General features: G+C 34.2%; 4 protein-coding genes across 6 annotated transcripts in view; 2 read left to right on the top strand and 2 right to left on the bottom strand.

Moving 5' to 3' along the window:
* Positions 1-1270, bottom strand: part of LOAG_04355 (fukutin) — a 7296-nt gene extending 6026 nt beyond the window's left edge. Inside the window, exon 1 of the mRNA XM_020446575.1 lies at positions 1084-1270. The gene's annotated coding sequence lies outside the window, so the exon portion shown is untranslated. The remainder of the gene's footprint in view (positions 1-1083) is intronic.
* Positions 1271-6729: 5459 nt separating this feature from the next.
* On the top strand, positions 6730-7133 carry LOAG_00566 (hypothetical protein; the record flags this gene model as incomplete). Its single annotated transcript, XM_003136106.1, has 2 exons — positions 6730-6913; positions 6976-7133. 2 exons carry the CDS (start codon positions 6730-6732, stop codon positions 7131-7133), a joined length of 342 nt encoding a protein of 113 aa, XP_003136154.1.
* Positions 7134-7471: 338 nt separating this feature from the next.
* On the bottom strand, positions 7472-8997 carry LOAG_00565 (peptide methionine sulfoxide reductase msrB). 3 transcript variants are annotated; one of them, XM_020445479.1, is made up of 5 exons: positions 8889-8997; positions 8460-8504; positions 8076-8271; positions 7865-7994; positions 7472-7693 (listed from the first exon to the last, which is right to left on the bottom strand). In XM_020445479.1, exons 2-5 carry the CDS (start codon positions 8476-8478, stop codon positions 7598-7600), a joined length of 441 nt encoding a protein of 146 aa, XP_020306483.1. In that variant the 5' UTR covers positions 8479-8504; positions 8889-8997; the 3' UTR covers positions 7472-7597. The 3 variants fall into 3 exon arrangements, with proteins under 3 accessions (XP_020306483.1, XP_020304071.1, XP_020306482.1); XM_020445477.1 differs by lacking the exon at positions 8889-8997 and adding an exon at positions 8697-8816; XM_020445478.1 differs by lacking the exon at positions 8889-8997 and having other exon boundaries at positions 8460-8622.
* Positions 8998-9425: 428 nt separating this feature from the next.
* Positions 9426-11443, top strand: LOAG_00564 (hypothetical protein; the record flags this gene model as incomplete). Its single annotated transcript, XM_003136104.1, has 6 exons — positions 9426-9523; positions 9879-10170; positions 10406-10488; positions 10762-10882; positions 10969-11087; positions 11260-11443. 6 exons carry the CDS (start codon positions 9426-9428, stop codon positions 11441-11443), a joined length of 897 nt encoding a protein of 298 aa, XP_003136152.1.
* Between the last annotated feature and the right edge of the window lie 792 nt (positions 11444-12235).

The raw sequence follows: 12235 nt of genomic DNA, 5'->3' as shown, positions 1-12235 counted from the left end.
GATTGAATGTTCAAAGTTCGTTCTGCAGAAAATCCTAGAAGTCNGGAAAAAAGATCGTAGAATACCATGCGTAAACTAGTCAGAATTACATGTAATCCTGGTGACCTTAAAACCTATGTTTAATTCCAGAACTATAATGGATTCAGTGGGGAAAATGTGGATGATAAGTGAAACCTTGTCAAATCAGAAGTCGCTTTGCATGAAACACTGTGTTTTAATTTTCAATTCATCCACTACAATGCTTGAAAGGAGCATGTTCTGATCGAAGCTTTTTTAAAACAAAAGTAAAGCAAAAGAGGATTGAATGAATTTGTCGAGGATTTAAGCAAAGCTTAATATTATTGTCACCATCAGGGACTTCTGATTGCAGCAAACAGCAAAAGTAATAAAAGCGATCTAAGGAAAGGAAGATATAATCTTCAGCAGGAGGTGGTTTTGCACATGGAAGATGCAATAATAATACTGTTCGACATATCATGAAATCATGATAAACAAAGGCTAAGGATCGTAGAAATATCACTAGTCAGTCTGCAGAATGTCATTTTTTAGTGTCATCAACATCTAGAAATACGTTTTAAGCTAACTAAAACTTGGAATTAAGAAGCAAACATTAAACTTCTTTCGAATACAGAAATTTCATTATTTAATAAGGACAGCGGTTTTGAAAAGATTTTGGGAAAGTGATATATATTGATGCATGAGGATTTATTCGCTAAAGGAAATTTTTCTTAACTTGTTTCATTTATCGCCATCTTATATCCAGTTCTCTTCCCCAAAAATTTTTGGAATAATTTATTTGCTTAAGGAAAAAGAAAATTTGGCGAGATTAATCAAACGTTCCATCCGTGTCATCGCATTAGTCATTTCCTTTTTTTTTCTTTTTTTTGTCTAATTGAACCAGTATTGATTGTTTATTTGTTTATTTCAAGCATCAAAGATGAGTGTTTATAACTTCGAAACCACTGTTTTTGCCAAATAAACCTAAAGTAACTTGAACTTGGAATTAGAATAAACAAGAGAATATCACTGTTATGATTTACTGGTGTAATACAGTAGAAATGAAATTGCATAAAATTCTGTTACCTTATGACTGCTATTCAGCAAGGTATCGTTTCACGAAAGTTAACGATGCAAGCGGTAATGATTTATGGTTTGAAGCTCCCGATTCGTAGGACCGTTGACACTACCTTACTTGTTTATGGCAGCCATCTGATTTTTATTTGCTTTTTTCCCGGATAATCATTGCGAAATGAGTAATCGGTGTTCTAAATTTCATGAATGATTCATCAAAAATAATTTGTCACTGAAAAAGGATACTGAAGCGATCAAAAATAGTGCAAAAGAAATCCGCGCAAGAGAGCAGTTTGGATGACACTTTGTCCTGAAAACATAAAAATCATGAGATGATTATAATCATTAGCAAGTATTATTTACTCTGTTCTGTTCATAGTTAGCCATCTAATATAACTTAATGATCAATTAACGATTACTCTATTCTGTTCATAGTTAGCCATCCAATATAACTTAATGATCAATTAACGATTTATCATAGTTATAAATCAGTCAGAATTTATATAACACCGAATTGGATCAAATTTACTCATTTCCAAAGAGTAACAGGGAGATTTTGCTTTAAATTTTTGACAATAAAAGTTGTGAAATGATTCAGTCTTAGTGAAGAAATTAATCTACCTCACGGCTGTTAATTTTTTGAAACTTTATAAACACTAGTAGGAAAATGATCACAGTAATCGAGTGTTGAAGGATGCGATCCATTTTTTTTTGATGAATCTATTGTCGAATATTCTATTTCACCGTAATACAAACGAAAACTTTCCCATCATAGCATGTTGAAATATGAAATAAGGCATACGAACTGAACTGAATTAAGTTTAGACGAAATGCACTTTCTAGTTCATTTTTGAAATTTATAAAACGTCAAAAAAGAAACAAGTGCTTTTTGACAATGTAAAAATATCAGTTACAGATAGAATAGTCCAATAATTTATTAGAGTCATCAGTTACGCAAATCACACAATGACGACAGATGGAAAGTGTTTTTCTGAAATTACCCAATCAGGGTGACTCATCTTCTGCTATTTCAGGATAGCAGCTTTCTTGCGATTTTCTCTCTACGAAGCACATTTTGTTACGTGAGATGGCCACATGTGACCTGTCACTTTGAAATACGCCAAGACCAGAACCACGTTTCGTACTCATTTTGATAGAAAATGCTACTTGTAATAAATGTTATTCCAATGTTATTTCTTTACATCCAGCTGCTAAAATTTTCAAAGTTCACTTAGCTTGCAAACCGACCACTGCTATATCGCTATAGCAACCTGAACATGGTTATCATCAAACCGTTCATCTACCGGTTACGCTAATTTGAGCTCCAGGACCTAGAACACTTTCGTGACTTGCTTCTTTGAAGCATCCGAAGAATATGACATTTTACCACAATTATTTCTGCTAATTTAGAAAGAAGTAATCTGGTTTAACTGCGAGAGAATTTCCATTACAATTATATTAAAATATCTTTTATTAGCAACTAGAATCCTTTTGTCTATCTTAAAGTTTCTCGTTTCTCAACAGAGAAAAGTGTGGAAGATCGTCTTCTTACAAGTTTATTCGCAGACCACACAGACAATAAGTGAACGATTTTCTTTTATTAGTAACAGAAGACTTGAGAGATGAGAAAATTCTGCAGTTGGTACAAAAAATTAGAAGTTAAGGCAATATTTTAACAAATATTATTGGTCTTGTTGTTGATCTGTCTCCAAATTTAATCAAGAAGTCATAATTTCAGTGAAAGATTTAAAATTTTTCTCAAATGGATTTCTAATTCATTTTTTGCAAGTATTTCTAGCAATTTCCTTGAATTTTTCTAGTGTTGCAACTGGAAATTACTGAAAATGTTTTATAGTGCGAGTTAATTTTCACAAAAATCAAGTTCCGAGCCACTAACTACATTTTCACTGACTAAATAAACCATTTCATCTCAGAAATTGCAGGCATATCCTAAGGAACAAAAATAAAAAGAAAGCTGTTGACAAGAATGATGTGATTGGCATAATGAATTGATTCCATTGGACCAATTTGATGATAAGGCAATAAAGCGTCAATGGAAGTGCAAGTAATTTGATGTCCTTACTAAATTACTGTTTCATCCGGATTATTGAGTACATACAAACCATAGAGCTTATCATGATATGAGATAATATCAGACTGAATATCTGCAAATAGAAATTTTACGATCTCAACTGCCATTATAACAGAATATAAATGCCATCATAATTTCCACACATTTTTGAATTCATAATTCATTTTGTGTTAAACTGAATATTTATTTCAATTATAAAAATGAAATTGGAAAGGAAAAAACCATTGAAAGGATGTGATAAGAGATAAAATGAAAATTTTTTCTGCGAGTAAACTTTGACATCAACATAAGGATATAGCCTCAAGAGTAACTGTACAAAATGATACTTTTCTTTTTCTTGAAGAATTCATTATTAAGCAAAAAGGCGGAAAATGATTCACTGGAAGGGGAAGAGAAAGGTAAGAGAAGAAACAGCAGTGATTCATTGATAGTTTCTGAAAGTATTGTCCCTATTCTGTAGTCAGTGAAGTACTGTTTAATTTATAACTTCTGAAATAATTTTTATATTTTAAGAAAATGGTATATTTGTGTAAAACATAAAAAAGTGAAAAAGCTAATCTAATTAGAATGATGCCTCATTATCTGCTATATATAAAATTCGTCCTTGTAAAACATAAAAAAGTGACATGTTTGTTATTTTTGTTTCTGAATATATAATAGATTATCAATGACTTGACCTCCAAGGAGCGAAACAATGGTTAAAACAACTTATTAGCATTAATAAAATTGTAACGTTCATATTGTGATGACGTTAATATTGTAGACAGGTCACGTAAGTTAGGAAGTAAAATGTTACGCCATTTCGAATATTAAAAATAGTTTGCTGTGAATAATCTGCGGATATCAATGGTAGAAGAGAAATTAGATCTTAAAATTCCGCAGTTCATATTTAATCAAAAATTAAGTTGATAAATTTAAATAAACGGAGAAAAGTAAGAGTGTCATTTATACTGAGAAGATTATCTTCTATTTAGATTCTTCTCATGCGTTCATTAAAGTAATTGAATTGATTGAATTTACAAAACAATGTGAATAATTTCCTTCTGAAAGTTTCGTAAATGAATGCTCAGCTTCATTCTCCTACTTTAAGAGAATGAAGGGAATTCTATAAGGTCTAACCCGCTAGTAGCGAATGCTGACGGATAAGAAGCCAGTGATTAAAAACTGTAACCAGCACCTCATTTTCAACAAAATTCATTTTTCCCAATCACTTTATCTAAGATTTCTCGGGATTATGAAGTCATGCATCACTCTGTTTGTACATAATATGGAAACTTCAAGAAGGCCTAGGTTGCAAAAATGATCAAAATAAAGTGATCAAAATGATCAAAATATATATATATATATATATATATCAAATATACCGATCAAAATATAATGATCAAAAATCAAAATTCAAGAATCGTTATCAGAAAACAAAAAAATTTGGGCATACAGTTTTAAAATAACAACGGCAGAATTTGTTTTCCCTTCATTGCTTTATTTCTTCGCCTTTTCATTCCGCGCTTTTTCCCATTCTTCTGAATTTTCGCATTTGAAAATCTTCTCGTTGCTCGATTTAAATCAACATAAAGTAAAAAAATGTTTAACTTTCATTTTAGTTTTTTTCCCCCAACTATTCATCGTTTTATTCATCATACTTTTTCTCATATTTATGTTTAACTAGCTGTGTCCAGCCATGCATTGTTGTAGCTCAGTTTGGTTAAATGGAGAAGAAAGAAAAGAGAAAGCGCATGTTTCTAATATATTTAATTTCACAATGCTTGTACGTATACAATATTTTTTATTGTTCCATTGTCTGTGCAGATATAGAGATTGTCCGGTTTGCCGACTCCTCCATAACACGTAACGTATAATTCTCCATGTGAGAAGCAATCCGTGTCTAGATCTAAACCGCAGATTCTAAAGATTGGCCCTAAGCTTTGTTGATGGTGATTGCAAATCTCAATCGAATTGGGAATTGCAATCGCTTAAATTGAAATGGCATATCCGTTGGAATCATAGGAATCCGAGAAATGAGGACATCTTCACTTTTGAAAGGTCCTGTCAAGATTTTTGCTTCTACGACATTGCTCATTAATTTTTTTACTGCAAGCAGCATGCCGTTGCAAAGTTTTGGTTGGTTGATATTTCACAGCATGATAATTGGCATACCAATTTTCAACTGCAATATGTGCGGTGGCATCTCTAGCAGATCGAGTTAATTAGAAAATTCTGTTGGATAATTAACCGCTTCATCTGTTTCCACATTAGTATCGACGGGCTTGTATGTTACTGCCTCGCTTTTGGATATTGAGAAATACCTTCTCAGCCATAAATAAATTATACATATAGATAAATAAATTATATGTATAAATTATACATACAGATAGATTAGCGCCATGACACCAAAACAGAATCTCAAATAAGCGAGATTTTGTATGCATCGGTTCGTTCATTAAAATCGATGCAAAATGAAATATAATTTAGTTAAACACAAATTAAGTATTATGCAGCTGCTTGAAAGTGTCATTTTCATTAGTCTGAACAAACTGTGCACATATCCGTTGATGAAATTTCGGATTGACAGCAACATCGTGAAATTAGAATAGAGAAAGAAAACTTTTCAACCAACTGTCATCATTTCATCTGAGATTAGAATAGGCCATACGTCTTAATTCGCCACGATTTGCAAATCCGACAATTTGCAATCTGCTTAGCTTTATCGATTCCATATCAGCATTCGTTATAATTCTTTGATCAGTTCCACCGTAACAAAAAACTCTTGAAATGCAGAAAGCACTGAATCATCAAAAACAAGGTTGAAACCATCGTATTGCTGAAGTTGGATTAATCTAAATACAAGTGTATGTCTGCATATTTTTTATAATCTATATAAATTGTGTCAACTTCCTTCAATTCAGTTCGGATTCCAGTATTTAAGCTCTATCTCCTTCTATTATTTCCCCTTCACTTCCTCACTCTTTTAAAAATACAAACCCTTATGTTAATGATAAAAAGAGCAAAATGAAGGAATTTTGAAACCGAAAAGGTACTGCCAAAATGTTTCGTCCTTTCAGTCATTGAAACCAGTGACAGTTATTCTGAAAGCAGTAGAATTGTGCCTTGTTTGGCATTTCCAGAAAACAATTTTAAAAAATCTTACATTGCCTTATATTTTGAAATATGAAAAGAAAAATATAATCCCATCTAAAAAAACTCGGTTTTTTGCTTAAAACATTGTGAGAACGAGAAAAGGTGATAAGACAATAAACAGATATTAGGATCCATTTTCCTCGATTACTTATAGAAACGACTAGACTCTTATTGCATGAATGCAGTTTTATGAGACTCTTAATTACAATCTCCAAGGATAATAAAATAAGAGTTAAGAGATAAATTTCCGATAATGTTATTCTCAGCGAATTGTGAAAGATGAATTATAAAAGATTGATGTGCTAAAATTGCATCAGAAAGTGCACCAGTTTTCAAAAAATTCAAGCATTATGAAGAAAATATAAATTACCCATCCGTAGTGTAAACTTGAGAAGAAATAATAACAGGAAATTACAATAGATTTAAGATTGATGCAAAGAGATAATCCGTCTATTATTCGGTATCCATCCAGAATTCTCATTCATTGTCGGGATATATGTTCAAAGACGAACGTAGCTTTCCCCAGCTGTACCCGAAGAATTCGTGTGCAGTTGCAAGGGAGAGCTCATAACGCACAGGAACACGATCACAAAATCCAAAAATTATCGTCGCAAAGTTCTTCATTTTTGAGATTTACAAGATGAATATTCAAATAAAGTTTTAATATCCTTTTTGAGATGTTGCGACTGGTGTCAGGACTAGTGGTCCGAAATATGTGGCAGCTAAGCAGATACTGACTCAACTATCGCGATTCATGCATTATAGGATTCAGAACTTTAAGGGAGCCGGATTTCCACTCATTTCAATCCCATTATTTTTGGGTATAGCAAAATGAAAGTTTGTACGAATCGCTCATTTGTTCTTATTCGACTTAAGATCAAAAAAAAAAGATTTGTAGGGATAAACAATATGCCAAAATGCTTTTAATTTTTTATATCTTCTTTAAAAAGAAAAAAATGAATAGTAACCATATTTCAGATACTGACGAATCGATCAACAAATTTCATTTCTATTTATCATTATTTAATGACTTGTTGAAGTGAGTTAAATTATCAATAATTTTATAGTACCTATCGGCTACATCGTTCGCTTATCACAATACGAAGACCACTCTTAATAATAAAACATTTTACAGGAATAAAATATTTCAATCATTTTACAGGAATAAAATATTTCAATCATATTTCTAAAGTGAAACCTATAATGACAAGATTTTCTTGCTCATTGTCTTTTCAGCAGGGTTATACATTTTTTATCACTATTTAGTTAGGTAACTCCCTGAGTGACACCTCAACAAAATTACTTCTTAAAATCAATGCAACAACTATTTATGCAGTAATGTTCACCAGTTTCCTTCGGTCCATCATCGAAAACATGGCCCAAATGAGCATTACACTGAAAAGATGTAAGTTCAAAGTTCTTTTAAGTTTGAGTTCCAAGATGGATCCGAAATTTGTGGCAAACAATGAACTATCTTCTTTTTGTTTAATAGGAAAAACGTCACAGCCTCATATTAAGGTCCGAGTCTTATTGCCTTATAAAGTGCCTATAAAATGATATATTTACCTGTTTACACCGCACCTCAACACGCTCCATTCCCATTGAAGTATCCTTTAACCTCACTATGTTCAAATCGTTGTCCACGGATTTTGAAAAAGCTGGCCAGCCGCAGTGCGATTCGAACTTAGCGTCTGATCTGAAATTTAAATTTACGACTAATATTTTTAGAGGAACAGATTTCGTTTGATCGACAAAACTTTTACAATAAAAAATATACTTGAAAAGTTGTGCTCCACAGCAGCGACAGACATACAACCCGGGCTCGAAGTGTTTGTCAAATTTTCCTGAGAACGGTTTTTCGGTACCACCCTCTCGAGCAACACTATATTCCAAAGGACTTAGAACTTTCCTCCATTCTTCTGGAGTTACCTGTTGTGGATTCCGCTTGCACAGCGTATCCATTGCACTTTTTCCTAGAGGTTACAAAGGAATTTTTAAAGTGCGGAATGGTAAAAAAGATTATATAATTTGTCAAGAAATTCGTTAGATTATTATGATGAGAAGAGGATAGGAATAGCAGAAAAACTTGATATAATGAGGTATACTGAATAACCGTTAGCAACAGACGTAGCAGAGAGGAAGTCACAAAAGTTCAGCAAACCTCTTGAGCTAGCAGCCATGAAACGCGAAGCTGATTTGAGTAGCTCTGAAAAGAAATAAACGTAATAGTAGCCAATGTCAACTTTGCACCCTCCAATTCTCCTTTAATCCCTTACATGTTGCTTCCCTTAAATCAAATTTTCATTCTTTAAACAGAAATAGCAAGACTGCAATATTTCGCTGTTCCTTCATGCACTAACTACGAAATGAAGAAAATATTATCTCATCAACAGCCCACCGATCACTCGTGACATACTTCTTCTTTTTTCACCAAATAAGACAATAATCACGGCTGATATTCCTTCGTCCAATTCAATACTTATTTAATATTACAATGAGTAACATCGACTGTAAACCACCCTACTTAACTAATAAATTAATTTCACAATGCAACAAAATAGTAGCCACACGGAGACTGACTCGCACCAACCTCATCCATTTAGTTAGTCTCCCGTAAATTGCTCCACTCGACTCTCATTAATCTTACCCATCTAATTAATCGCATCGTAAATTGCGTTACTGTCACCACCACAATGTCACCCTTCACCTCATTTTGAAGTTCGGGAAATAACTATTGCATAGGTGTTGCATGCTATGAGGAGTTTATGTGAGGGAGCGCGTGACACGGAGTGGGTGTAGCCTTGGGTCTGACATGCTGGACATGTTCAGTTCGCTTATCTTGTGGTAGAAGGAGGGTGTGTTTAGCTTGTTTAGCTCCGGCCACTTTATTATGTGGATGGAGTGTGACTTTCTTGCACTGTTTAAACTCATTTTTGCATAGTTTTTGCAACTGTTACAACTGTTATACCTGGAAAACTTGCTGGAAGTACTGTTTGTGTTTGTATGATAAATCAATCTTAAGGATGTAGTCAGCGTCACGCAGAGATGACCCTCATGAATACGGCACCATTGTTAGGTGTACTTGGATTACGTTTAGCATAAAAATGTGTTCCAGGTTGTGTCATATATGGCTGATAAGGGCTTCCGACCACTGACGGCCAAAGAGATTCGTAAACATATTGAACGACGTGGTGAAGATAACGAATCGCAACAGAAACAGAAAAAGTGAGGTTTATATGTCATGGATGTTTACACTTTATTTGTTCGGAAATCTTTCTTTGCATGCAGTTCTGTCTGTTGAGGAATAAGAAACGAATAGGGAAAACGCAGCAGACTGAACTATCTACATCGAGGCCTTCATTCTTATCTTTCCAATGATCTTTTAATGGTGGCTATTTTGAAATAAAAGACTACAACTCATATACAGTCCTTACATAAATATATGTTCACTTAATTAACTTCACATACTATGTTACCAAATCGCACACTTATTGCTTTTAGTTTCATCTTGGGAGAAGTTGCCTTGAAAAGCAAATGACTGTCTGGATTTTATATATGTCTGGAATTCAATATTTTGCAGAAGATCTGATGATGTTGACAAGGATAGGTCAGATGATCTGGTAAGAAAGAAATGTCATGAGGATGACCGACTTTGCGACCGGAAATATAATCGAAAAAGAAGAGGGAGAAGTGTGGAGCGACACGGTGACAGTCGACATCGAGGTGATAGACACTACGATCATGGACGAGAAACAGATTCGGTTTTTCGGGAACGCAGTTCTGAGCTTACCCATTCGAGAGAACGAAGTCGAGATCAGTATTCAAGTAGGGAGAGGGAGGATCGGTCTGGTCTTCGCGGCCATAACAAAGAGGTATCTTTCGTCGCCGTGTCACAATATGCTTCAAATTTAAATCCAGCACTGTTTTCACGAAGTAATCTGCAGTCCCAGTAAAATTATGTTGATTTAATGACGATATGTAAAGCAGTTTTACTGATTTTAGGATATCGCCCTGAATATTTTATCTTATTTCTATCATTTCGTGATTATATGTTTCGTTTTATGAAGAGTGAGCGGCGGAGCGCTACTCTCTTCTTGACCCTTTTAGAGCGACTCGAAACAGCAGAGAAGCAACAAGTCATATGAACGAAATCGAGCTGTGCGAAGGAACCGTTCCTCTCGGCATTACAGGTACTGAAGATTTCTTTATTGATTAAATCTGAACATTTCTTTAGAAGTATTCGATTTTTATTTTATACATATACGGATTTCACTATGATCTGGCGACTTCTGTGTGTATAGACACATTGAAGATTTCCGCTTAAATGCAGTCATCTCTTTTGAGAAACATTAGATGGGAGTTTAGTAAAGAATAGGTGACACAGAAAACCATTCACTACCTCTTCGATGTCAGTTTAGGTAAATGTACATGTTTTTAAAAATTCATTTTATTATATATTTTAGTCCAGAGGATAGTGAAGATGGAAGCAGTGACCGACCAGCTTGGGCAACAAAGGCTGTTGTGAAAAGGGCGGAGGAAATCCAAAAGAGAAAATTGATTTGGAGTAAACCGGAGGAAAAGAAGGTAGTTATATATGGTGGTACTTGATGTTACGTAAAAGGGAAAAAATGGTGTTGGAAGTGACCTAAGTTTTTTTAAAGCTAATTTAGGAGCTAGAGAGTAATGCAGTCTCATCAATTATTGGTTTGCGACCGTCTACCAGTTCTACATGGAATTCTATCCTGGCTGCTAGTTCGTCAGACATCAAGCAGTTGGATAAGTTTAAACGGTATGTTTTTCAAGTTCGTCCTGAGGATTTGCATCGTAATCAAAAGAGTTAGCTGAAAAGTACCATTCATGTGTAACAGTACTGCTCATTTTTTTTGCTGCTGATGAAACAAATTTAGCTGTTTGGATTGAAAACTGAATAAATTTCGAACTCTGACTCATTCGGATTATAGTTTGATGGGTATGAAAAAAAGTGATGAAGAAGGTCGAGAGGAAGTACCAAAAGTGGACGACAATCAAGTTGAAGCTGAAAGGAGACGACAGCGTGAACTTTACAGTCATTTAGATCATCAATATGCAGTAGCACGCTCTTTCACGCATCTTAGTCGCGGTCAGGGACTTGGCTTCCATCAGTGATTTATTGTTTCCTATTTTCCATCTCGAATATTCTGATGTTTCCTACGAAAAACTTTTTGTGAAGTGTTAGGTGAACGTAAAAGTGCGTTTCACTTGAATTCTGCGGTAATCGTTGATTCCAATACTTATAGCGACCTTCTTGTTACTGTAACGTAGGGGAATCATATATCGCATGTATATTTTCAAATGTAATACTGCTGCATACGGTAAGCATCGTATGAAGCCTGTCCTGATTAACTTATGAAAATTTTGAGTCATTTAGTTGCACTCTTCAGAAGTTGTGTATTGCGTTTAGAACTTTAAATATATTTCTACTGTCCATTCTGATTGGTTCGGATCCTTGTTATTCCCTTATGTCATATATTCGCTTGGTTTTGTCTTCAAAATGTTTTTTTTTTTTAACACAAAATGTTAACCTTATATTTTTTTTCTGTAATTCAATAGTACTCAGGAGCACGCAGAGAAATGCCGGAAAAGTCTTTTCCTGATCCCATTCCCTCGTGCTCCGCACTTAACGTCGTTCAGTTATTTAGCTATTAAATGAAAGTTTGAATTCATACAAAATAATATAAATATCCTACTCACAATTCGGAGTCAAGAAAAAGATTATTTGAAGGAGATGTAAATTTGGAGCAGAAATTTTTCTGAATATTTAGAATTGATGTAAAATGCCGATGCTGCCAGATGAGGGATAGTAACTGAATCACGATTATGAACGCCATCGAGATCATAATGATATTTTGTCGATAAACCGTCCGTGTCTCCAGCGTTTTCATCAATGTCGCCTGGAAA

The sequence above is a fragment of the Loa loa genome (genome assembly GCF_000183805.2).
Source record: "Loa loa unplaced genomic scaffold supercont3.55, whole genome shotgun sequence".
Lineage (NCBI taxonomy): Eukaryota > Metazoa > Nematoda > Chromadorea > Rhabditida > Onchocercidae > Loa > Loa loa.
Note: the sequence above shows the minus strand (reverse complement) of the source record. Positions and strands in the feature narration are given on the sequence as shown.

Bases quoted from the DNA above. Each gene is read 5' to 3' on its own strand.
- LOAG_00565 (XM_020445477.1), bottom strand. The intron at 7,995-8,075 runs GTATATTTTTTA...TTTAAATTTCAG, and splicing joins TGTGGAGCACAACTTTTCAA to ATCAGACGCTAAGTTCGAAT. The intron at 7,694-7,864 runs GTAAATATATCA...ACATCTTTTCAG, and splicing joins TTGAGGTGCGGTGTAAACAG to TGTAATGCTCATTTGGGCCA.